This window comes from Carassius auratus, chromosome 36, assembly GCF_003368295.1.
Source record: "Carassius auratus strain Wakin chromosome 36, ASM336829v1, whole genome shotgun sequence".
Lineage (NCBI taxonomy): Eukaryota > Metazoa > Chordata > Actinopteri > Cypriniformes > Cyprinidae > Carassius > Carassius auratus.
The window spans coordinates 4,834,873-4,862,005 of NC_039278.1; the positions used below are offsets into that span (position 1 = coordinate 4,834,873).

The 27,133-nt window shown below is 36.1% G+C and overlaps 1 protein-coding gene across 2 annotated transcripts in view; it reads right to left on the reverse strand.

The window, feature by feature from the left end:
- LOC113055012 (inactive N-acetylated-alpha-linked acidic dipeptidase-like protein 2) overlaps positions 1-21,251 on the reverse strand; it is a 241,596-nt gene extending 220,345 nt beyond the window's left edge. For both annotated transcript variants that reach the window (XM_026220927.1, XM_026220926.1), the window contains exon 1: positions 21,094-21,251. In XM_026220927.1, coding sequence (XP_026076712.1) covers positions 21,094-21,136 — 43 coding nt within the window. In that variant the 5' untranslated portion in view covers positions 21,137-21,251. The remainder of the gene's footprint in view (positions 1-21,093) is intronic.
- Between the last annotated feature and the right edge of the window lie 5,882 nt (positions 21,252-27,133).

Genomic DNA, 27,133 nt, shown 5'->3' on the forward strand with positions numbered 1-27,133 from the left:
ACTCTCCTGGGCATGTCCTCCTGTTCGGTTCTCAAGCAGGTGCGCGAGGCACAGACCGATTGTTTCATCATGAGCCACAGGGTTTAATTTGTTTTTGTTTTGGTTTTGTTGTTTTATTGTATGTTTTAGTCCTGATTCCCATTCACTTACATTATAAGACTGATAGACTATAACAGTTTCAGTGTCTGTGTTCTACTGAAGAAACAAAATCACCTACATCTTGGGTGCCCTGGGTATAACCAGATAAACATAAAATTTTCATTTTTGGGTGAACTATCCCTTTAAGGAGAAGCTAATTAGCAACAAAACTAACTAACCCACTTTTTTCAGCAGAATCACAATAGCTCAGCTATTTTCAAAACAGTTTAAAAATGTATATAGCTTTTTAAAGGGACAAAAGCTACTTCATCCAGCAAGTGCCACTCCACCTATGTATCCTCAGGATACCCATTTTAACAGGGTGTTGCTACTGTTTATCTGTTGAGACAGTTCCTACAGCAAGCTTATGCAAGAGCGGGAGCCCCCGTGTGACAGGCCAAGACACTCTTGGTCGTATCCTTTTAAAGGAATCTATCTTGATTTCAAGCCTTGAGCTCTACCCCGGGCCCAAGAGCCTGGCCCTAACAGGTAAGTCTGGGTTTGTAGCCTAGGCCTTTGGCCATAAGGGATAATGTCACGGACAGCCGTCCAACGTCCCTGGGGCAACTCCCATGGAAATGGTAGAGTTGGTACTTAGTATTCGCCATAGTTCTGGCCTGCACTCCCCTCAGCATGGTGGCCTGGGTATACTGTTCCCCATAGCGACCCCTAGAGGATGCAGTTCAAAGTTCCCTTGAAAGTGAACGTCTCGGGTTACAAATGTAACCATGGTTCCTTGAGTAGGATATGAGACACTGTGTCCTCTAGGTTTCCTGCCATGCTTCGGACGCAAGCTTCACACAAAGAAGTGAATGATGTGTTGATCGCTGGCCAACTTGTTGGTATTTTTTCAATGTACTGTATGCTTCAGACACGGGTCACAACGAGGTGTTCCCCATAGCTAACCATAGAGGAAGGAGTGTCTCGTTCCCTACTCAGGGAACCATGGTTACATTCATATCTAGAGACTTTTTTTTTTTTTTTAGGATTATGCTATGTATGTAAATTATAATGGAAATGGTGTTTTTGTTGTATTTATTATAAATTCACCTGTACAATTTTGATACTTTCAAACAGGCTGTTCATTAATTTAAAAACATTATTGACCAACAAAAATATAACTCTGAATACAAATTTGCCTAAATAATATGATTGTTGATATTTATTAAACAACATGTCCTCTTAAAGGGAAAGTTTGACTTTAATTGTATGGACATGTTTTCATACTGCCATTCAGATTTTACATTCACAGTGGTGTTTATGAAATAACACAAAATACAGAGCACAGAGCCATTCCTGATTTTTTCTTTTGCTATTTACTCTGGCTTATTCTGGTTTATTCACATGAAAATGTTTATTGTGTCAAATGTTCTCACCAAACATTTATATTCAAATTATGATACGCCTGCAGCTGCAGCTTGACAAGTTACAATTAAAAGTAGATCAGCCAAAGTGCGGCTTTCCCAATAATCTCTCACGACTTATACACCCAAAACAGAAAGTCAACTAAGCCAAGCTTCAGTAATTACTGTACCTCCGTAGCAGCTCAACACAGGAGTCTAATATATGTTACCTCTTGACTATTTCTGAAGCGGCGGCCACGCATGATTGATGGTGTATAAAACCTTTTTTACAGTTCTGACATTTCAGTGAAACAATCAGGGTCTGAACTTTCCATCTGGTGCTACCTGCCTGCTGTCCCCACCCTACAGTACCTCAAAGTCATCCACTGTCCTTGAGCCATGGCATCACGCTTTGATCAGAGCTCTTTAGGGAAAGGGCAGGAACCCATAAGATGAATGCTTTCCCAGGGCATATTACAGCACAGCACTGTGCCAGCTAGCCTAATCACTATCAACAGCTTAGTGTTGATGCAGAGGGTGTGCGGAGCTGCTTACCAACATGACTGCCACCAATGTCATTTTGCAACGCTCCCCTCAGGGCACTTAGCAACACAGCTCGGTGCATTAATGTTCAAGAGACTGACGAAAGAAGGATGAAAGCAGATAGGAAGAGAAGTTCTATTGCTCCAACTCATTGTGAATTGCTCCTCTGTGATTTAAGCCGTGTGAGATGAACATAATGCCCGAAATTATGTGAGTGATGAAACCAAGGAGGTTTTCAGACACATACTTAAGATCCTCTTCCTAGTAATTAAGTAATTACACTCTTTGTTCTTTGTTTATAAAGCTAATAACTGATTTACATATAAATTATCATAATTTACTGGTACCAAATGAAAGACTTAACACTGATTCTTGAGTGCTGGGACTTATATATTACTATTACTTATTATATTGTTAATAATAGTGAAAAAATTATCTGATGAATCTACAGAATTTGAACAATGGAGTGGAACACCCCTATGCACATCAATTTTATAGACTTAAAAAAAAAAAAAAGCCTTTGACAGTGTGCATCGCAACACCATGGAAAACCATGCTTTCTTATGGAGTTGCGGTGCACACTATATGTCTCTTCAGCATTACCAAAGATGGTGCTGAATAGACATATAGTGATGGCAGAACTAAAGGAAATTAGTCTAAACTGAGGTGAGGCACAGTCCGCTGTAAGTGATTGAGCCAAGTGGAAAAAAATAATAATAATTGATGCCTTATGTCCCATAGGGACGAAGTGGAGTAAGTAAGAAATGAATCATCACCAAAAGTCACAGAATGTTGAAAAAATTAACCAGTTTTGCATATCACGTTGAGATAAATGCAGTGTGCCCAATAATAGCAATAACTGTATTAAATGTAAAACAAAATGTCTTATTCCTGTAGATTAAATATGAATCACTGTTACAGAATTCTTAAGTGAATGGTATTTTTAAAACATTTTTACCAGTTTAATGCGTTTTGCAGAAAAAAAAAAATCTACATTTAAGAAGGCTGTAAAATGATAGAACAAAAAATATAGATCATTATTTATAAAAACTCAAAAGAGTTTCTAAAAACTTTAATTAATGAGAACTTGTTAACTAGCATGTTAAGAAAATAATTAATTTTTAAATAAATTAGTCAAACCACCTGTCATTTTTTTATGACTTCAGGCAATTAATCTAGATGAATAAAAATAAATAAATAAATAAAAATGTTACTGTAAATTATGTGTACAAAATATTCTTAATGTTTGAACAATTACAATATATATATATATATATATATATATATATATATATATATATATATATATATATATATATATATATATATATATATATATATTATTTTGGGATTTTAAAATTAGACTGTCAAAAAAAGCTTATACGTCATTGACCCTGATAACAATGATAACATTAGTAGTTTATTAGGATGAATCATTTTCCAGCTGATGTGCACATGCTGGATAACATTGAGAAGTGAGTAACAGACAACAGAATTATTTCCTGAGTGCCTCTCTGCCTGAGTTCACCCCCCTGCCCTTGTTTAAGGTTACTGCTACTAATTTGCACCTGCACAGGAGTTTACATGGCTGAGTGGGAAGCCAGCAGGTGCTAACTTTTGAGCAAGGGTTAATACCATGTCTATTTACCTGGTATAGGGAACACTAGACTTAGAGATAGCATTGGAAGAGTTAACAATTACTACATGATAAAGTTTTATTCTCTGTTCAGACAAAGCAAAGAATGACCAAAAGGGTTACAAATGTAAATTACCTTTATTGTGATTTTTTTTTCTCCAACAATTTCAGCTCGTACACAGCACATACACTATTTATTTCCACTGAGACTTTTATCCTATAGTTCGATATTTATTATTAGCAGAAACTATTTCCTGTAGATAAGAGGTATGAGTCTACAATGAGTTACACCACCCTGATTTTTTTTAAATAATCCTCTTTTATTTTTATACTATATATATATATATATATATATATATATATATATATATATATATATATATATATATATATATATATATATATATATATATAATTTTTTATACTGATACATTTTCTATGAGTACACAATAAAAAAATCTGTAATTTAAGTGATTCATTCAATTTATAAAAATCTCTTTATCTGTTGTTTATTTATTTATTTGTATTTTTTTCTATCACAGAAATAAATTACATTTTACAGTATTTGTATTTTTTCTATCACATATATAAATTACATTTTACAGTATATCACAGAAGCAGTTATTTTGAATTGCAAAAAATATTTCTCAATGCTACTGTATTTTTAATCAAATAAATGCATCATTGGTGAGCAAAAAAAAATACTTCTTTTAAAACATTAAAAAATCTCTCCAACCCCAAACTTCCAGAAGCATTTGAAGACTTTAGCCACACTTATGCTAAATGTACAGTATACATTTCATTGCATTACAGAAAAATAAATTAATGCTAGACATTTTCTCTGAACTACCTTTACTTTTCTTATTCCATTTAGTAGACATAAATGTAAAATTAATCAACTACTGACTTAATAATAAACTCTTTTTGACTGAACATTTGTCTTAATTTTAAGCATTGTATCTCCACTGATGTTTTATCGTTTAAAATTAATGCCACTTGGTTTGTCTTTATTTTACCTTAATTTGTTATCCTCACGATTTAAAATGCCACAACAGCTGCACTGTCTGTCTATTCTGGAGTAAAATATCAGGTAAATGTAAGAACGTCCTGCCAGCCACCATTAAAAGGAGATAAATGTATTACTTTTCACCGTCATTTTGTTCACATCAACACCTGAATTATCCCCAGACAGCATTTACCAAGTCAAACTCATAAAACCATGTTCTAACATATATTTTAAAAGTTAAAGGCCCATGCAACAGCTTTCCACATGGAGCTGCCAAGCCTGAGCAGAGCGCTTTAACCCCTTTTATTTGCCAAAGAGCAACACACCAGAAAGAGCAAGATATTGCAGAACAGTGATAAACAGTTAGTGCAAACAGGGCTCAAGTGACTGAACATGCCATTTTTGTCAATGACTGAAAGAAAAGCTGAGCAAGAGGGCAGCCAATGATGAGAGGCCTGTATTCAGCTCCCCTCCTCCCATACGATGATCTCCAACTGTGATGCAGTGAACTAAATTTAGATTAGACCTAATACTTTCAAGCCTAAAAATTTCTGATTCTGGTTACGCAGAGAGAGCTGATGTGGACAGCAGAGAAAGAGAGAAAATGGGGATTTGAAAAAGAGAAAGATACATTCTTCCAACACTGTCATCCCAAAAACAGACCTCCTGCCAGGGCTTTACATCAAGCCGTTTTTGATAATTGCACAAATAACTCCTAAAACTGATCTGGAGTATGATGATACTGATGATACTGAGCATGTGTGATTCAGCGTGAAGCAGACTGACACACAGAGCGCCTGAACCGAACTGATTCTTTTGGTGATTGATTCTGAACTGATTCTGTGCTAATTTTATGAGCCCATGTAAACTGAATGCTTGAATCAATTAATCATCGCCAATGACATTACATTGAGTGCAAAAGAACCGGTGAACCGAACTGTCCGAAAGAAGTACTGGTGATCCGAAAAACGATGCAACCGGTTCTTGACTAGTAAACGAGTCGTTCATCTTCATCTCTCTCTTCACAGCAGTTCAGTCAGTGTACTGTTTGAGTCAATGAATTACTCCGGGATATTGGTTTGTTTTAACTCAGAGGGAGTGTCAGCCACATTAAAAAAGTTAACAGCTTAAGTCATTTGTGGATTAATGCGTATTGGAGACGCGAACCATTTAAAACGACTCAGTTCGATTTGGTGAACTGGTTCAAAAAGATCTGGTTACATCGAATGATTCGTTGCGAAACCAGATATCACAAACTGCTTTGTTTTGAACTCTCTCACAATAGACACGGAAGAGAAGACAATGCTTGGACCAAAATGTATTTTCGATGCTTCAGAAAATTCTAGCTGACCCTCTGATGTCACATGGACTACTTTGATGATGTTTTTCTTACCTTTCTGGACATGGACAGTATAACGTACACACAGTTTCAATGGAGGGACTGAGAGCTCTGGGACTAAATCTAAAATATCTTAAACTGTGTTCCGAAGATAAACGAGGTCTCACGGGTTTGGAACGACATGAGGGTGAGTTATTAATGACATAATTTAGATTATTGGGTGAACTAACCCTTTAAGTAATTTACACTTTACAGTCTTGAATAATGTTTTAATATCAAAAACGTCAGGCTTGACTTGGACCAGAGGCTTGTGTAACATTAAGTAATGTTAATGTTTTGAGAGATTAAGTAAAACTTACATGCTACTAAAGAACTTCAGGAAGCCCAGCAATCGAAATATGATCTTACCAGTTGACATGGGAAAAGGTTTTTTTTTTTTTCTCAAAAGGTTCTCATTTCCAGAGAGCTAAATTCCTCAAAAGTTTTTTTTTTTTTTTCATGAAAAATTATGCACCAGACAGCTTAAAATAGACCTTGTGTTTGACATGTGTCCCCTTAATTTAAGGACATATTCAGATGTATTACACCAGGCGCTGTGACCCTCAACCCAAGCTGCACAGCATTTAAAAAGCAGCATATCAGAAGAGGAGGTGATGCATAATGTGCATAAATAGCCAGGGGGTTAGATAAGCAGTCGTCTTTTCAGAGAGGAAAATGGTTACAAACAAATTGAAATAAAAAATAAATAAATAAAAAACAGACACAATGCCAAAAGAGGTTTGTATCTGACCTCTTTAGCAAGCTCTTTTAGAGCACAACAAATAGCATTGTCACATATTTAGGTGTGAAACCCTGAATACTAAAGTAGGACACGCAAAGGTGTTAGGTTAAGATAAGCCCTGTCTTTTCCCTGCATTTTAAGGTATCCTTCTCAAAATATGAGAGGAGAGAAATTTCCCCATGCAGAAACTGCCAATCATCCCGGTTCCCCCGTGTAGACAGAAAGTTTGTATGGGGCTGACGTTTCAAAGCTGCTATAGCTCAAGACTTAAATAAAGAATAAAGATACCTGACAGCTGGAAGATTCCAGTCAAGAGTCACTTGTGATTCCTCAAAGACCTGCCATTTGCACTCCTGCATCTTTAAAGGATGTGTTTTTTAAACGGCTCGCTGGAATACCCGATTCTGGTCAATCGCGACATTCAGTGGACAGATATTTCACAGTCACCCATGGAAACATGCATCCGGGTAACCAGCATCACGTTCACACCACTAGCATTCGTGGTAAACTTCTAGTATCCAGTTTCTTTAGTAGTGTCAACTAGCCTAACTTCAAAATAGCTTTCAGAAAACCTTTGCAAGTGGACCTTTTGTATGTCACAACTCCGACATCCCAAACACAGCTCTCACAGGTCTATAAAGTGAAGGCATATCTCAAGTAGGCTACCTTCAATAAAAGGACCAACACATTAGGAATAGTTTTAATTTTAAGGTTTACAATAACTGTCAAGAAACTCTGCAAGTTTGTCATATTAATTGAAACGCAAACATTCCATCAAATTCCTCCATCTTGTAAAACCACAGCAGGTGTTTAGCCTAGTTTTACCCTAGTTTTTAATTTCTTTGTCCTAAACACCTTCTGGCTCAGATTGCTACAGTAGCTAAGACCAAAACTCTCGCTATTGGCTGCATGGAGGTATGCAGATGTTTCGGTTGAAAGGCAGGGATAAGACGACTGCCTTTGGAAAAAATGCAGTAACTGGACAAATATTTTATTGTCCTGAGACTATACACAACTGGCAGGAAACCATTTAAAATGTATTTTTCCATTGCATGCACAAATATTTTGGATTGATGCAGAGAATTACATAAAAATAGTGGATTTGACATGATGATACCCTTCAATGATCATGGAATTGGTAAACATAAAGCATTACATCTTATTTTAATGAGAAAATTTCACATCCTAAAATGAAATAGTCTCACTGTAAAGCATTTTTTATCACTTTAAAGATTACCTTAAGCTGTAATGTTTTACATAAATGTAAAAGTAAAAGACAATTACAACTTGTAACATAGTAAGTAAGTGTTAAATTGACAAACCGACTACAAATTCCGCAGCTGACGTGTGAAAATGGTGCTGAAAATCGATGACATCTCTAATTATGGGCTGATGTCTATTCTCACAGCTCAATACAATCAGTTGACTTTTACTGAAACGTACAAGGCACACTTAGACAATAACAGCTGACAGCTCACGAATCATCAGATGACAGTAAACAATTGAGTTCAATAAGTTACTTTAAATAAAACATGCAAGCAAGGGCTGAACGATTTAGCAAGGGCTGGTTGTCTTTAATATCTACATGACATCCATGTCATGTTAAGTGATCAATTATTGAGCAAGAAAAGAGCTTGTGCATGAATAGAACATTTGGTTAGATATTAAAATTGTTAAGAAAATTAAAACAACCGCAGGCTAGTTAAAGAACTGTTTTTATTCTTGAGCAAGAATATTATCAACTAATACATGTAAAATTGTTAAAGATATTCTGTACAATAGACATAAATAAGTAGAGATAGTATACAAAATTGCAAAAGAAAAAAAATATTTATAAAAAAAATGCAATACAGCATAGGCAAACACACAACGCCTTAAAATGATGTGTGTAAATGCAGCTCAGTGGGTTTTTGTTCTCACCAACAAATTCAGATCAATTCTTTGCCCACTGAGTTACACATGGCATATTTTTCCCAATGTCCTTCAAGTCTAAAGTGTGAAAACGCATTTCAGAGAGGAGGGTGAGAACAGAAAGACTGGAAAATTGAGTGAGATGACCCATATTTCCATTAAACAGGCTGATATGAGAAAAGACTGTGGCTATAATGGTCACCTTCATTTATTTGTGCCAAGGCCGGAGCCTTCCTCACGCCTTTGAAATATTAGCCATATTTCATCTTTGAAGACCACAAAGGGATTTTTTTTTTCTTTTTTCTTTATAGATATTTGGTATTTATAGATAAATTTTTTTTAAATATGCGTTAATATAATTACTCGATAAAGCAATTATATTAATTATTACATTATACGACAGTCTCAAACTCATTTTAATTATATGTTTTTAGATCATATGTATGCTCTTAGAAAATGCTTTCTTACTAAAGCAGCATATCATATAACAGCCTTCCACAAAAGCTTAAATCAAATCACTTGGAGTATTAATACTGGATGGCAGGGGATAATTACTTTTGATAATGTCAGACTGTGAACAAAGATTATGATAAAATAAAAGCAAAGGTAAAGCCCCAGAGGAATTACTCAACATTTAAGTTTTTTTTTTTTTTTTTTGTTCTCCGTTTTATGGAATATTTCTTATTTTGTCAAGACATCCAGCAAAAATCTGGCTCTATTAGTGGTGTGAACTTCACAGCTATCAATGCAAATTATAATACATATTCAATCATGGATGCAAAACTGTAATTGGCTAATTTTTATATAAATTATTTTTCCCTTTCAAAGATCCTGTAATAAAGCAGTCTTCAAATACAGTGTCTGAATTGCAAGTCCCTCAGTTGCAGAACATGCCAGTTGTACTCAAAAAAGTGACCTCGTTCCACTGTCAGTCGTCACACTACTTCTGCCACAGAATTGCAGGCCGTCTGCGGCGCTCCAACCCTCCACCTCTTTGGCTGCAGTGGGTTTTTCCTGTCGGTCACACCGGCATCACCCCAGTCCTCTGATATTCTGTCTCCATTATGATGCTCATCGCTACGGCTGTGCCCAGGGCTCTGGAACCTGCGATGATGCTCTGCTCCATTGGCCCTTCGTCTGCGCCTTCGGATTCACCAGCTCTGTCTTCATCAGTCGGAAGCCACACCATTTACATACTGGGTCCTCACCTCAACTCCACCGTATGTTGTCAGCACTGGGATGTTCTGGGTGTGTACCATGAACCAAACACCATCTAAGCTCCCAGGGCATCATTGTCATTCTCCCATCACCATCCCTTCGCCAGATCATGCCTTCATCCCCACACTTTTGCCTCTCACAATCCCTATGCCATTGCCTATTCCACCTCCAAAACCCCCTCCATCCTTCCCCATTCTGTTACTTGAACTTTATCACCTTCAGTCTTTGCACACACACAGCTATTCACTTCTGCACTTCTTTTTCAGTAAATGTTGTTTTCCCTTCAAAAAAATGCATTATAATTTTTATTTATTAATTGATGTAAAATTCTGTACTTTTTAGGAATACAGGTTTAATGGAATTGTTCTACAAATGGATAAGATAATTTTGCCAAAGCATTTCAGTCTTTTTTTTTTTTTTACGGTGGTCGAGAGAGATCAACACGCTGCAACTTAAGAGAACACATGCAAATTGAAAAAAAAAAAACATCAGCAAATTAAGAAAACATCTTCATCAGTTTGACAACATAAGTGTTGCAAATCATCACACCACATGCATATAACGAAACGCCCTGCAAATCATCACAACACATGCATATAACGAAACGCCCTGCAAATCATCACAACGCATGCATATAGCGAAACGCGCTGCAAATCATCACAGCACATGCATATAGCGAAACACGCCACAAATCATCACAACAGATGCATACTGTATAGCTAAACGGGCTGCAAATCATCACAACACATGAATATAGCGAAACGCGTCACAAATCATCACAACAGATGCATACTATATAGCGAAACGGGCTGCAAATCATCACAACACATATATACTATGCGTTGTGATGATTTGCAGGGTGTTTCGTTATATGCATGTGGTGTGATGATTTGCAACACTTGTGTTGTCAAACTGATGAAGATGTTTTCTTAATTTGCTGATGTTTTTTTCAATTTGCATGTTTTCTTAAGTTGCAGCGTGTTGATGTGCACTGCAAATCATAGAAACAATGCAAATTAAGAAACAATGAAGCAATGCAAATTTATTTTCATTAACCTTGAAGTTATATTTAGGATATATATATATATATATATTTAGGATATTACAGTTAGCCATCTTAAGTTACGTTTTACATTTAATCTTGTAATTATTCAGCTAATAATATCCAAAATATACAGGAATCATGATGTTTTTTCGCATGTGTTTTCTTAAATTGCAGTGCGTTGAACTCTCTGGGCCACCATACTTTTTTCTTTTATAATGTTTTTTTTGTATAATGTATTAAAATGTACTTGAGTATGTTTGTAATAATACAAATATACTATAAATGTACTCGCATTTCATTTAATAGTATGTTTTGTTTTGTACCAAGGTGTATATATACTGCTGTACATTTTTATGTACTTTATGCATATTTGTAATGTACACAATATATAATACATTAAAGTTCTGTAGATGTCAAAGTGTGTACATTTGTGTGTATATACTGAAATAGGCAGCTTATACTAGTAGTGTAATGCTAATGCATTTCTAATGAGCTGAAATACAATTGAAATGTACTTGAAGCACATTTAAACAATTCTTCAAATATACTCTAACTGTAGTTCATGAAATATTAAAAGTTAATTTTAAATGTATTTTAAGAAATACACTTAAATTGGACAGTATACCTAAAGTGGTGTGTGTATATATATATAGTAAATAGATTCAAATTGAACTTAAACATCTCTTAAAATACACTAAATATACTTAAAGTTGTTTCAAAATAATACATTTAATATGCACTTAGTATAGTATAATTCAAATATACAAAGTGTTTCTGAAAAAGCAAGATTTAAATAGTTATTTTTCACCTGGCCTAGCCTGTCACTAAATATATATTTATATATAGTATTATGCTTATATTATATATTGTAATTAATATAACATTGTAATATACCATGTAGTAAATATAACAAAGTGTAAATGTAATATAAAACAATTTTAAAAAATGACTTCTATATAAGAACATTTAAAAAAACACACAAAAATGTACACTAGATAATAGGATGCAAGTAGTCAAAATGCAAGGCAACTAGGCATAATTATGCAAAATGAATTGATATAATAAAATTTTGTCACAAATGTTGCCTTGTTGGAAAAGCGTGTTGACTAATTAAATTGTTCTGTTGTGTGACCTGAATTTCATCAAATTAGAATTCTTCACATTTCTCTTTCTGCCATTCAAATCCAAATTCTCATACAACATTCTGTAGTGTGTGAATAATTTATTTCAAATACACACTTGCGAACTGCAAAGCAGTCTGTTCTTACATTTTAGCATTCTGACCAACACTGCTCAGACATTCAGAACTGTAATACAGTACTGTAAATATAACAGTGGCACATCCAGCAGTGGGTTTCTCTGCTAATGCTTCTTCATAGATCTCCCTTTTTATTGAATTGCTGTTTCACTATTTACAAGCAAACAAGTGAAAGACAAATATTAATTAATTACTAGGAAAATGGGTAATTTTAATGCACAATAGCTTATTTTATTTTTATTTTTTTAACCCTGATATTATTATAATTCAGTTTGAAAAAGCTGTCTGGGAAAATAATTATAGCCTGAAGGAGGGTTTCTGGGAAGAAGGCTGTGGAGTTCACCAAACATGAGCACTACAAAGGGAGGGTCAATAAGATGAATGTTCTGGCTGTCTTCAGAAAATGTTCGATGGCATTTTGTTTTTCATCTTCACTCCATCCAATACCTAATAAAGTGGTGTTGTTATAGCAATTTTCTTCTCCACTGAGATTACGGAAACAACACTGTAATTCAGATGTTCCACCTGTTGTCAGAGTGTGGATTTACAGAGAGTTACATTTACATTCAGCCTGTGAGCAATTCATGTCTGGACAAAAAAAAAAATTTGCATGTCCTGCTTTAAATTTTGACTGGTATTCTACACAAATAAATTATTTGTATAAGGTGTCTAGAAGTATTAATGGAGCAAATTAAATACATCTGATCATTTATTAATCATGTATCATTTTGACTTAACCCTTTTTCTTTATTTAACACCTTAAGACCCTGCAACCTCATATGAGGACATTATATTTTTGTGAATTTCTGTGTGACTGTACATGCCACAGTTTTAAGTCTGGATGTACTGTACACATGTACTGTATTTTTTAATTATGATTTAAATCCATGAATTCTTTTAATTGTGTGTCATGAATCGACATCTCAGGAATATTTTATGGGGTTTAAAATTAAAAAATGACTTTCTTTTACGAAACTGGATGTTGATTTCATACGTCCTCAGACGAGGACACCAGGACTAAAAGCATGTTTATTACGCATTTTGGGAGACATAACAAATTAACAGGGAAAGAAATTATATTTCAATATTATATGAAATATAATATATTATTATGAATATCTTGTCAATTATAACTCCCATTATTACACTCCTCACTACATGTTGCCCCAAAAACACATTAATTAGCAAATTAGATTTAGTTTCTAAATACATTGTATATAATGAAAAAACCTGTTTATGGCCATTTTACACTAATTTTGCAGAAAGAAAAAAATTGTATTGAATCATTCTGTAATAAAATAGTTGAGGATCATCTTTATACAAAGTTTGGTTTAAAAAAAAAAAAAATGATATATAATTTTTGGCTGTAGATGTATCATGAAGAGGGATCACCTCGATTGCCTCCTTCCTCAAGAGGGTGTTTACTTCTTGTTCCAATATAAGAACATGCTCAGGGCCCACCAGTGTGGAAAACACCCTGTTGAAAGGCAGCGGCGGAGCGCCGAATTGAACGCGACATCCCTTTTCTACATTCTGCTGGACCCAACAAGACATTTGGCAGTAGTTTCCACACTGCTCTCGAGAATGGTCTCTGATGTACTCTGAGCTGCTAGCTTGGTGCACTGAATTGGAGGACCGGCAGGAAATGACTGAACTAACTGCTCGCTGGAGACCGCTGTGCCCTGGAAAACTGGCAGGGTCAGCAGAACGATCTCATGAGGGCTCTGAGCAGAGATGGCCACCGTGTAATGCAGTGCACCCTGCTCTTCCCCAGTAGGGGCCACCTGAATGCCAGGACCACTTTGTCGAGGGCTTCCTCGATGGAAGCACGACCCTCAGACCAGGCCTCGCCTTGGAAACACCTGACTTCAAATGCTGCTGACCTTGGTCATGTTGCAGGGGGTACAAGAAGCGATGCTCAACTTCTGAATTTCCCTATATGAGGAGCTGGTACACGGACGGGCCGCTCCCTATAGCTAGAGACTGGCGAGAGAGAAACTGCTGGAATGCTGCCACTTGTTTACGAGCCTCCTGGTATCTGTCGTTGCCGAACAGACCAGAAGGCGCAAAAGGGGGAGGAAGACCCTGCCTTTCTCCTTCAAATCAGACAGAGTCAACCAAAAATGTCTCTCCACTGCCGCCAGAGCTGCCATGGACTGCCCAGTCATGCGGGTGGTCTCCTTGGTGGCGCGGAGAGCTAAATCAGTGGTTCTCCTCAGTTGTGACACACTGTCTTCTTTAAGCAAGTCAGCCTGGTATTCATATACAGCCATGATATGCAGACACACACCAGCCTGACCTGCTGCCGTGTACCCCTTGCCCACCAGCACTAAAGTGGTTTTCATCGGCTTGGAGGGCAAGACCAGAGCCTTTATAGAAGATGCCACGTCAGGAGAAAGATAGCTCGCAAGCATCTGTATAACCCAGGGCATCGTTGTATTATCCCGCATTCACTAAACCCCACCACATTGCCGTAATAATCAGAGGTGGGGATGAATAAGCGGGCTGAGAATGGTTTCGCCCATGATCTCGACACCGCGAGAGCCGACTCTGCATGCTCCGCTCCCAAGCAGACCACGCAGGGCAGGGAGGAACACACAATCTGAAACCTGATCTGCTTTCACCCATATGCTTTGTCTTAGTCTCAGCCTTCTTTGACATGTTGTAATTATGCAACTTGACAGACAACAATAAATGAGACTCACATATATGAATGGTACACACACACAGAACCTCATGTGCTTTTATAGCTTCCTGAAACTTGTTTTCAGTCATGTCATTTAAAATCACTAATAATGTTCTTGTTGTAGCTTATGCAAAAGAAAAGTAATTTTGATTCATATTTAAGAGTGTAGTCTTTGGGTGCTTTCACATCTCTAGTTCGATTCATTTGGTCCGAACCAAGGGCAAACAAATTATACATTGTAGCATTTTTCCGCTTTTTTGGTTCCTTTTCACACCACACTGATTGCTTTGGTCCGTACCAGTTGAAACAAACCAAATTGGAGTCACATGACAGCATCTACATCACTCATTGGCCATGACGTATTTCCTAAACTGCTTTTCGATTGTTCAGAATTTACGTTCGGGAAAAATCCAACATAAGAGGAAAAGCCAGCAAACAACACAGAGACAATACAACTACACGACAACACGACTGCGAGGGCTGGTTTTGTCCCTGGCCATAATCTATTACATTGTTTGTTTACACAACAATATGCAAAAAAAATACATTTCTATAATGAAGTGCGGATGCGGCTTGAAAACAACGTTCTAATGCACTGCAAACGGCGAGTGGGAATCGCTCGTAACTTCAAGTGGAGGTGTGCATTAATTCTTCTTAACTCTGACATGCTCATGCTCAATTTGTCCACGAGCTGCCATGCTAAAGTGCAAACTGTCAACAAACACTTCCTCATCCCATAATGCACAACACAGCTGACTACGGCAGCTGGTTTAGTCCAAAAATGATCGGTACTTTTTGCAGTTAGGTCTGTTCGAGGTCAGATCACATTCTCACCACAAACGAACTGCTCCAAAGTTCGTTTAAAAGTGTACCGAGACCACCTCTTCAAGCAGGTCTCGGTACGCTTGTTTGGTCCGCTTTTAGTCCACACCCGAGTGCGATTGCTGCTTTCTCACCTGCCCAATCGAACCACACCAAAGGGGGAAACAAACTCTGGTACGGTTCAACCGAACTAAATGAGGCATGTGTGAAAGCACCCTTTGTATCTGATATCACCACCTTTGTCCCCACCCTAAAACTCATTCTGATACCGGCTGTGGTGAACAACCTCCAAAAAGGACCACAATTCAAATAAAAAAGTACCATCAAACTATCCATACTCATACAATACAAACGTGCTAGGTTTTAAGTACCCTAAAATCATACAAGAGCTTTCTGTGAAGAAAAACACAAAATCTCACTGTTCCGTATTCAGCTCTGATATCAGTGGGTTTTGAAATATTTTCAAACATCATCGTACAACTTCATTTTGGAGTTTGACTGATGGCCATCAGCTGTTTCAAGTAGGAAGTCTCTATACTGAGATTTGCTCATAAAATAGCATCATAATAAAGAAACATGGTGTGCTTGTACTACCCATGCAGCATCAGTCATAAAATCTCCTCTTCATGACATACATAATATGGGCTCCTTCTGTTTTGTTTGGAGTTGAAACTCTTTCAGGGTTTGTTCCTAAGCCAAAATGGCAAACCTGCTTTCTGACAACCCTAACACCCCCAGCACTATGAGCAATCAAGCATGTCATAGCCAGTTATACAGTCTCTCCTGACACATTCATAAATCTCTAGTGCAAAGCCAAGACTTCACTGCCATCTTCAGCATTTTACAATCCAGGAAGAAGTGCATCAACAAATATATGCATGCCATGAATTTGTGTAAAAGCAGTCGACTGCCAAGTTGTGTTTTTCTTTTTTGTGGGTGTGCATTAAATGGGTGTTTGAGAAGTATAAGTCCCTGCTGGTAGATGCTGTAACTACATCACTTTTCTGCCAAGAAGCATCTTTCTCCATTGATGGTCTTTTGGATGGACAGATGACAAATTTGGACTGTGTGTTTTTTGTGGTGACACAATTTGCATTACATATTTGTTTACCGTCACTTGGCATTTATGACTCAGGTGACTGGCTTTAAAAAAATGCCAATAAGCAAAGGTGGCTGCTTGCAAATTAAATATTTCTGGGAGGAAAGTGGGTTATTCTCAAAACATGGTGACAAAAATGACTCTTGACTCACCCAGTGTGATGCTTGAGGATGAGCTGGGTCATGCTCTCTGTTACCTTTATTTAGGTAACAAATTGAGCAGAGCCAAATCGTTCTTTGCCTTACTCTGAACAGGTAAGCTTAGGCATTTAAATTACCATTCATTAAAACATATTTGCTCCTCACTGATATATAAAAGAGGAAAATGACCTCTGTGCTTAAGGTATTAACAGTGCAGGTACAGTAGGTTCTATGAACACGGATTAGGTCTGGGACAGATTATTTCAACTGAAACACTTTCCACTCTTCATATCCATTTAAATTGATGTATTGGGTACAGAGTTGCAAGACAAATAGGAAGAACGTAACTAAAAGCAGTTTAACGTTTCTTTTATGGATGGGGAAAGACGTTCCTCACACTCGCGCGGTTGAAAGATTGCTTGCATTTTTCCTCCACGTCTTGTGGCAACTTTTTTTGCTTTCAAAATCCATTACAGACCTGACAAATCCGTGATGAACCCATGGAGAGTTTTTCATCTGCAAAAAAAGTTGAGGCGAGGTACATTATTTTTTCCTTCCGACGGTTGAAGGAATATCATGAATAAATCAGACACTCAAGACGACAGTTGTGAAGTGTCACGCGGAAGATTCATGCAAAGAGCTTAACTGTAATGTAACAAACAACCATTTACAGCAGCTTTATTGACACAGTAGACACCATATAATTTGTCCTGCCAGGCCTGTCCCAACTACAACTGGTCTGAATGGAATGTTTCTCCCTGTTCAATCCCCTGAAGGATATCAGAGCGGGAAATGTGAGGTGACACAGTGTGAATTGAGTCAGGTTTTTCTGGGGGCCTTTTATGGTGATAATGCACAACTCTGAAAATGATCTATAGCTGAGGTGGACACACTGAGCAGAACAAGACAGGACAGATACTGGGCTAAACACACATTAGATGACACAAATGCCACGCACAGTGAAAAGAAATGAATGTGCTGTGTACATGAAGTGACAAATGAAAAAATCCAGCTAAGTCCCATGTAAAACTAATGTCCGAGTAACATAAGATCTGCATTTAAATGCAATAAGCATAAACATCTGCTAGTGTTTTGTAGGTTACATTTATAGATTAGATTACATACAGTATTATATATATATATATATATATATATATATATATATATATATATATATATATAAGCCCTTTGTGCTTTAGGCAGGAAAGTTTCTTTCTCTCACCCGTGTTCTTTTATTTTCCTCTATTTCAATTTCTATTTTGAGGAATTAAGAAGGTCACCATGTTCCACCAAGCTCATGTAGATGTCCAGCCTTTTTGTTCCATGTGCTGACCGAGATGAAGCAGGTGCAGAACGAGTGAGGTATATTTCTACACACTTTTGTAAACCACAGGTGTCCTGAGCCATGCTTATCAATGGCCTATGAACAACCATTCTGAGGACAGATAACAAAGGATGTCCCACCAGGGTTTAGATACCAGAATGGAGCATTGGTTTCCTCTCTCTCTGCCTTTGAAATTCAAAAGATCGTGTTTCAAACGGAAGGGGTAAACAAAAGGGCGGTGATATGTGTGGTAAAGGAAGGATGATGTGGTGTTTTGAGCAGTGTGTCAGCAGGTAGAATTCAAGGTCAAGGATGGGTCATTGCTTCCCCACAACCAGCTGAATGTCTGCTCCTGATCATTGACACAAAACAAGAAAAGGGTACTAAATATGGATACACAGATGATTCAGATCAGAAGAGTCATCCTCATGTCTCTTCTTTGGCATACACAATCACACAGGGAATGAGTATGCTTGCTAAAACTGATCAGGCGTACACCTTATGACCTCTAACCTTAGGGCTGGACAGGAAGAGGAGTGTGTTTCATCAAAATAACAAGTGTGGACAAGGTGACATGACTTTTAAACAGCAAAGGCAAGAGACACACACACACGCATTTCTAATACTGTCCACCTCTGAGATTAAGAGGCCTGAATTAATGAGCTACCTGGTCTGGATGCAAGTAATGGAGAGAGAGGTAATAAAAGAATGGCTTCTGTACTCTAGCAGGTATTCACGATGTGGCTGTTTAGCATTAGCAGCTAGATATGATAACTACTCTATTATGTTTTGCATTAGCAGCTAGATTATGATAACCACACCATTATTCTGCCACAAAGCAGCTTTGTCACTGAAGATTAGCCACATATTCTTGAAAAACTAAAAATCAAATCCTTAAGTTTGAGTTTGTTAAAGCTGCATTCCTTAACTTTATATATATATATATATATATATATATATATATATAATTATTATTATTATTTTTTTTTTATGTACCAATCAGTGTTCAAAACTATCTGTTTACCTTAGCATGATTCACAATGGTACGCTTTGGTGGTAATGTTTTTTTTAATTTGAGCGGTCATTCATCTTTGCATCATTATGTTACGTCTCTACACATAAAGAATGCAGCAGCTGTCAACTTGCCATTTTAGAATTAAATCTAAGGAACATTAATTAGCTTTTGAGGGTTAAAAGAACAATTTATTTTATTATTTTATTCTTTTGATGCCATTTGAATGGTTTGACAATTAGAGATTAGACTGTACAAACATTTACATCTACAGATAGCGATAATACACACTAAATACACAGTCACTCAATGTTTACATTGTTAAAAGGAACAATTTGAGAATTAAGTATAACAATAATAATAATTTGCATGGTTTGATGTGATCTGAGCTAACTATGCAATCGTTAGATTTAATCTCTATTGGTAGTACAATTTAATGTAAAACATTTATTCATTTATTTATTTTTAAGTTGGTCAGAACAAAACTGACAGACATGTTACCTAATTTTCAGATTACATATTACAAATATATATATTTGTTAATGCTAGTTAATGACAATAGCAATAGATTTTTTCATTGTTAATTCGTTTTAGTTCACAGTGCATTAACTAGTGTTAGCAAGCACAACTTTTGATTTTAATAATCCATGAGAAAACATTAACTAAAATTAATGAATGCTTTAGAAATATTGCCCATGCTTGATGTTAACTAAAGTAGTTAAATAATTTAAACTATTATTTTGACGAATTAACCATATTTTAAAATGTTACCATTATTTCTTTGATGGCAAAGTTGAATTTTCAACAGCCTTTATTTAAATCTTCAGTGTCATATAATCTGAATGAAAATATACATATATTATTATTATTTTTTTTTTATTTTTTTTTACTACCGTAAGTAGTGTACAGTATATATTGCAAATGTACTGCCAGTAAAGCAGCTGTCACTGATGCGGATAGGAATGCTAACAGATATCTCTCTTTTACATGACTATACATGTTACAGTAAGCACACATATAGTAGGACAAGAACTGGACAAGCACACATAAAATTAATATAGACATACAAATACTGTGCTATTACACACATAAACAAAGACATACACACACAAACACACACACACACACACACACACACACACACCTACCAATGGGCCCAGAAATATGATTATCTATTGACATGTATTTACAGTGTAAATCATTTTTGTGTATTTACAGTATAATGTGTGGCTACAGCTTACTACTTAGTTTCACTTATTAGTCATAGTTTATCTTTCCTGTGTCTCTTAACAACAGCTTTTCAAAATCCACAAAAGCGGGCGGTAACGTTTTGTTTGGTTTTAGCACTAGTATCTACATGTTGTTCTCATAAATGTGCTCAGCAGCCATGAGTACATAAACAACCAACGTGAATTTTGTGATGACAGAACCCTTATTGAGACATTAAGCACACAAAAATATATTTGCTCTTCACATTAAACCCAAAATGATAAGCGGAGTCAAATTACGTTTTAAGTTACTCTATACAAACACACCAAAAACATCAGCCTGCAATGCTTCTGCAGCAAAAGAGTGAAAAAAACTGAAATACAACTGCTCTCTTGATTCATGTCCTCTACCATCTCACCTAATGAACAACACCTAAGAAAACCCAAAAGAATCCTTCACCAGAGCCACTCGAAACGGTTCAATTCAGGAAGCACCTGCAGAAGCGCCCATTCAAACAGAGCAGTGTGAAAACCAACCTCTGCTCATTACAGAGAAAAAGAGTGGTGGCAATATAAACATTTACCTTGCAGGGCTGAGTTTGAATGGAACACCTGTGTGTCGACCATCGCAGGTACACTCTGTCCCTCTCTTATTCCCTCTATGAGGTGGCCAACAGGAGAATTGGTTATCTAATAAGTTCCCATGTAGCTCCGTCTCTCTTTCACAAGTACGACTCTAAGAAGGATTTCCTCTCATGTTGACGAATTAGCATAAGCTGCCTCCTGGCTCACCTGTACTCATCCAACCTGTTTGGCGCCTCCTTCGCCCCGCTGAGCCGCGTGCACCTGAAACTGAACACACCAGCCTGAAATGTACTCTGTGGCATGTAAGAACAATTTCTTGATGTGAAAAATGATTTAATTACACTTGCTGAGATACTACAATGCCCGAGCTCTTTATTGTTCAGATTGTATACTGCCTGTAAAGTAACTGTAAAGTAAAATGGCAATTTTAAGACAAGAAGACAAGAACAAACTATAAACCTAGAACTTCTTGTCTCCCCTGAGGGGAATAGAAACCCCATTCTGACTTTATCTTTGCCATGAAAGCAGATAGGACAATGAAGCCAATGAGGAGAGGAACTTGCAGAGAATGGCCCTACGGTGTGAATCATCAACGTTCTGCTTTATTTAGTCCTCAAATTTACTTTCATAATGCCGATACAGCACAAAATTACAAATGGCTCTGAAAAAATAATGCCAGTATTAGAATAGATTTGTTTATTTGGCATCATAAAATGAATATGCTTTCAACAAATGATATGATATAACTACAGAAGCTGTGTTAAAAAATAAATAAATAGACATCTTAATTAATGTGATGCTTTTTCGTTTGCTGAAAAGGGTATTATTAACTATAATTATAATTATAAACTATGAGCCTGTAATTTTAGGTTAGGATTACCTAAAAGAGATAATGTAGAGACCCAGATCAACTGCAAAACATGTAATTTCCCACATTTTGAACACTTGAACACAATGGAAGTCAATGAGGTCCCATGTTGTTTGGACCCAACTGGTTTTTATCATGTAGACAAAAACATTTTATTTTATTTGTTTCACTGGATCAAGAAAGTCATACAGGTTTAGATTGCCATGAGGATGAGTAAGTATTCAGGGTAGCATTAGATTACATATTTGATAAGAATGATAAAAGTACAGTGTGTTCAAAAGGATTGTACTATTGTACAGACACTTTCAGTGGACAAAAAACTGCATAAAACAGATATGAGTGGTGACATGATTACATGATTACTTCATACAGTGCTACAGACTGTTAATCTATACCTCATATCATAATTATTATGTGTGTTCAATTTAATATGGCATCTAACCTGACTTAGGCCTATGATGAAAATGTTCATTTTAGGATGAACTAACCCTTTAAAGCTGTGTGTCTGAATACATTTTATGGTTGAGTAGTAGATACTCACAAGAGTGAGACAAAACACTTCCAACTGTCTTCAATGGGCAGTTAAAATTATGAATTGCAAAGCTGGTCTGTGCATGGCATAACTTTCCAACATTCACATGACGTATCTCATTAAAGAGCAAAAAAGATGAATAGGAGATGTTTCACCTATCAGTATCTGAGTCTAAACTGCATTTTGAGAGAAATATGGAAATCTTTTGATCTACTGAATGCAAATATTCCCGCCACCCAAATAAACCGGCCTGATGAGAAGGCTTTAACAAGAAGGTCCAAAGAGCAACCCCTGTGTCTAATGAGTGTGCAATAGCACCCGATCCTCTCCTCAGCCCATCTGATGAATGCTCAGCCTCTGGAACATGCATCAGAACATTTGGTGGCTCTAGTCCGTGATTTAATAAAGTGAAGAGGTTTCAGTTTACAGAACTGCTTGGTTTCAATATCCATCAGATTCCCTAGAAAAATGCCATCACTCACTGCGCACACACCTCAAAGATGGTCTCAACATGAATCACATAATAGAATTACCACAGCAACATCCCAGCTTACATGCATACACCTATTATGTTACACATTCACAGAGCGCTGGGTAAAAAAAGACCAGCAGGCACAACATTCAGGCCAATTGTTATGGCCCCATTGTTCAAATCCTGATGGGAATCTCAGGGGCCGGCCTGAATAGAGATGCTACTGCGGTCTCCTGTTACTTCCCATGGTTTCTAAGTGATGGGGCCTTGTTCACCGGCTTCTTCTTAATGTTTCGATGCACCTGATAATAACATCACCTGGGCCTCCTCCTCGTCCTCATCCCCATCCTCTAGATCTTTGTATAACACTAACTCATTGAAAATAAATTGGAAAAAAAAAAGAAGCTTAGAGACTGGGACTGATATCTGGCTGCATCTGTAGTCCACTGAAAGAACACAAAAAGTGAAAGCGCAGTAATTATGATTAAGAGCTTACCAAACAAAATAGAGCAGGGGAAGAATGTTTTCTGCTGTCTCATCTTTCCAACCGGGGATACAAAGTGGACAGTAGAAAAGGGCATTTGGATATACAATTTTTCATGCCTTTTTATTCGTTTTTGTATGAGAGTATATTACATTATTCTTCACAAATCCTCTTAAGTAAACAAAATAGAAATGTCCCATAGAATGCACTTCCAAGTTTGGACTAGAAGTTTTATTTTCATGTCATGTTTTAAAAAAGAAAAGAAAGAAACGTTACAAGGGTGCTTTAAGAACAACAACAACAACAACAACGTATTATTATTATTATTATTATTATTATTAATCACTTTTTCAAGCACCTTTACAAAGCTCAAGGGCATTTTGCAATTGTTTAGATTAATATAAAGGAAAGTGAATGATAAACTATTATTATTTACTATCAATAATAGTTCATAATAGAAAAATATCCACTCTATTTATGTTAAGAATTGAGAGATAGCCTCTGCTAACATTTTGTTTAATTTCAGTTTAAACAGTCTCATAAAGCATGATTCATCATGCAGGCATAATGGCATAACTAGCATAACCTGTTAAACGTAGATTTTTTTTTTCTTCAACGGCTATTACATGCTGTGTAATTAAAAGCCACACAATGATACAAATATTGTTATTAATTCCATACAAACTTTTACCATGGTAACCATAGTTTCTACCAAAATACCAAATGCTACCATAATAAATTTAAATAATTTCTTCTTGAAACATTACCATAACCTTCCAGAGTATGGTAACCCTAACGTAGAAACGTTAACCCTAAAATGAACAACTTAACACCTGAGAGCTAATAAATTAAAATGTAGTAAAAATAAATAAATAAATAAAACAAATAAACCGCGTAGACTATTCTAAGCCACCAGGACACAGCGGTGTTTAGATGATTTGCACAAAACCCCTCTAAAACCAACTCGCCCAGGCTTAAAACCAGATATGACTAACAACTTATTTACAACTTAGCTTAAACTGGTTTATTTTTCATTAAATTCATAAAGGTCGCTCACATTTGTGTCAAATAATAGCTCTATAACGTTGTTATACCTGCACAAGCCCCCTCAATCACATCAGGCTTTAAGGCAGCACATGCTTTTTCTCTAGTATTTACCTCAAGCGGCTTCCATTAGCATGTTTGTTTCAGGCTAATGCTCTCAGCAGGAAGAGGAGGTGGGAAACAGCACATCACCACTGCAGTAACTTGTTACTCTGATAATCTGCTGTGATGGAATCGCAGCACCAATCGATTTTTCAAGATGCTTACACTTCTAGACGTGGACAAGTAGGCCAGTTAGATTAGCATCTGGCACAGCACTCACTTGACACACAAAGAGCCAGAGACACAAGAAATTCATGCTGTAAAGGATTGCTGTTCATTGTTAGTTGGTCCCTAGACTAAAAAATACAATGTGTATCATGTGGCAAAGTGCTACAATACAAGGCGAGTCATTGGTAATCATGCTATATCTATCCACACTCTCTCCTACACATCAATTTTCTATAGGGAAATGAAAGCTTTTTTGTGTCTTGTTTTTTTTTTTTTTTTTTTTTTTTTTTTTTTGGTGATGATAAAAGTAACATGTTGCTTTGCCTGACAGGTAAAAGAGGAAGACATCACATCAAGGGGCTATATGCTGCATTATATGTCGCTTCAACATCACTGATTACAGTCTACAGCACTGCATAAAACATGTTTTCATGGGAGATCCGCATGAAAAAAAAAAAGTGAAATCATGTTATACAGTTTACTCTATATCCACTCTATATTTTGCAATTAGGATTAGGAAGTACTGAAAGCCTTATACTTTCAAGTAACTAATGGCCACAACCATTCTTACGTAAAAAAAAAAAAAAAAAAAAGGTGGATTGATATGCACTACCCTTCAAAAGATTGGGATCAGTAAGATTTCTTTCTTTTTTTTCTGCTCCTCTTGGCTGCATTTATTTAATCAGAAATACAGAAGAAGAAGAAAAGGGAAATATTATGAAATATTACCGAAATTTAAAATAATGTATTTCTATTTTAATGTACTTTAAAATATAATTTATTCCTGTGATGCAAAGCTGAATTTTCACTAGCATTATTACTCCAGTCTTCAGTGCCACATGATCCTTCAGAAATCTTTTTAATATGGTGATTTATTATCAGTATTGGAAAAAGTTGAGCTGTTTGTTTTATTTAATTTTATGTAATGTTTTTTTTTTTCTTTCTTTTTTTTTTTTTTTTTGGAAACCCCGTTTCAGGATAATTTAATGGATAAAGGGTTAAAGAGAACAGCGTTTATTCAAAATATAATGCAATATCCTCTTTTTTCATCTGTGTTAAATTCAATATGGCTTCATACCTAATTGAGAGCTACATGCATATATAGAACCCCCCAGTAGCAACTTTCAAATTTAAATTTAAATTGATCAATTCTACAGAAATTATGTTTAATGAATAAAGTTTTAAAGGTAAATTATTATAGTTTGGTAATTTAGCCCCATTTCGAAACACATTTTATACCAATCAAATGAGCTGTGATATAAACTAAAGCTAGCAATTTAAAAGAAGCTACAATCTCTGGTTATGTCATGCCTAAACTTACCATTTCAATTGGTAATACATTACCAAGGAATGACATATACATTCATCAAGCACTTTACCAGCAGGCAAGTGTAGCCTCTCTCTTTCACCAACTACCGATGCCTCCATCTTTTGCATTTGCATGACTGGGGTTATTGCACTTGACTCACCCCACTGATGAATATATCTATCACTCTAATTTAATCTTATTTCCATACTGTTTGCAGAGAACGAAACATAACAAGAAATCCAGGTTAACCATAATGCATTGCTCTGAACATGAAAAAACCATAACCATGGCAACATCCCCGCCCCCCACACCAAATAAATGATGAGTGCATACAGCATGTAAAGATATTTCCTTTGTATGATTATCTATGTAGTGAAAAACAGACAAACTGTACAAGACTAACAGATTATTCAAGGCTTGCACAGAAGCAATTAATGATTTTAATGAATGATTTTCTTTCTCAGTATTTATGTTTTGTCCGTAAATATAAGTGCAGCTTTGCAGCCATGGAGAGACGTCAAGGAGTGGGAAGGATGCCGAGTTTGCTTTGTTTCTTCTTGATATATGAGTTAAGTTGATTTTGCTTTTTCACAGCACTAATCTGTGTTGTCTTTTGCCTGAATGAAGTTTGCTGGCAGACATAGCAGATGAGTTTGTTTTTCTCCTTTCAAATATCAGTATCATTTGGCAAAATTCTCTTTACCTTTAAGACTTGGTTCCAGTTGTTGTTTTCACACTAAGTCATCTTTTCTGAAAAGTATAACAAAAAGTGAGTTTTGCTTAAAAAAAATATTTTTGAATTAAGTTAAATGGAATTCTTAAAACCATTTTTATTTTTAAATAAAACAAAATAACATTTTATATAATTTTGCTTCTCAAGTAAGTCGATTCTGATTTAAGAATTATTATTATTATTATTTATTTTATTTTTTTTGCAGTGTAGATAAATGTTGTTTAGAATATGAAACATTGTGCTATGGGCTCTCTGTCTTCAAAAACAATGAAACCTGACCTGAACCTGTTGTATTTTGAATGCAAAAATGACAAAATATTTTTCAGA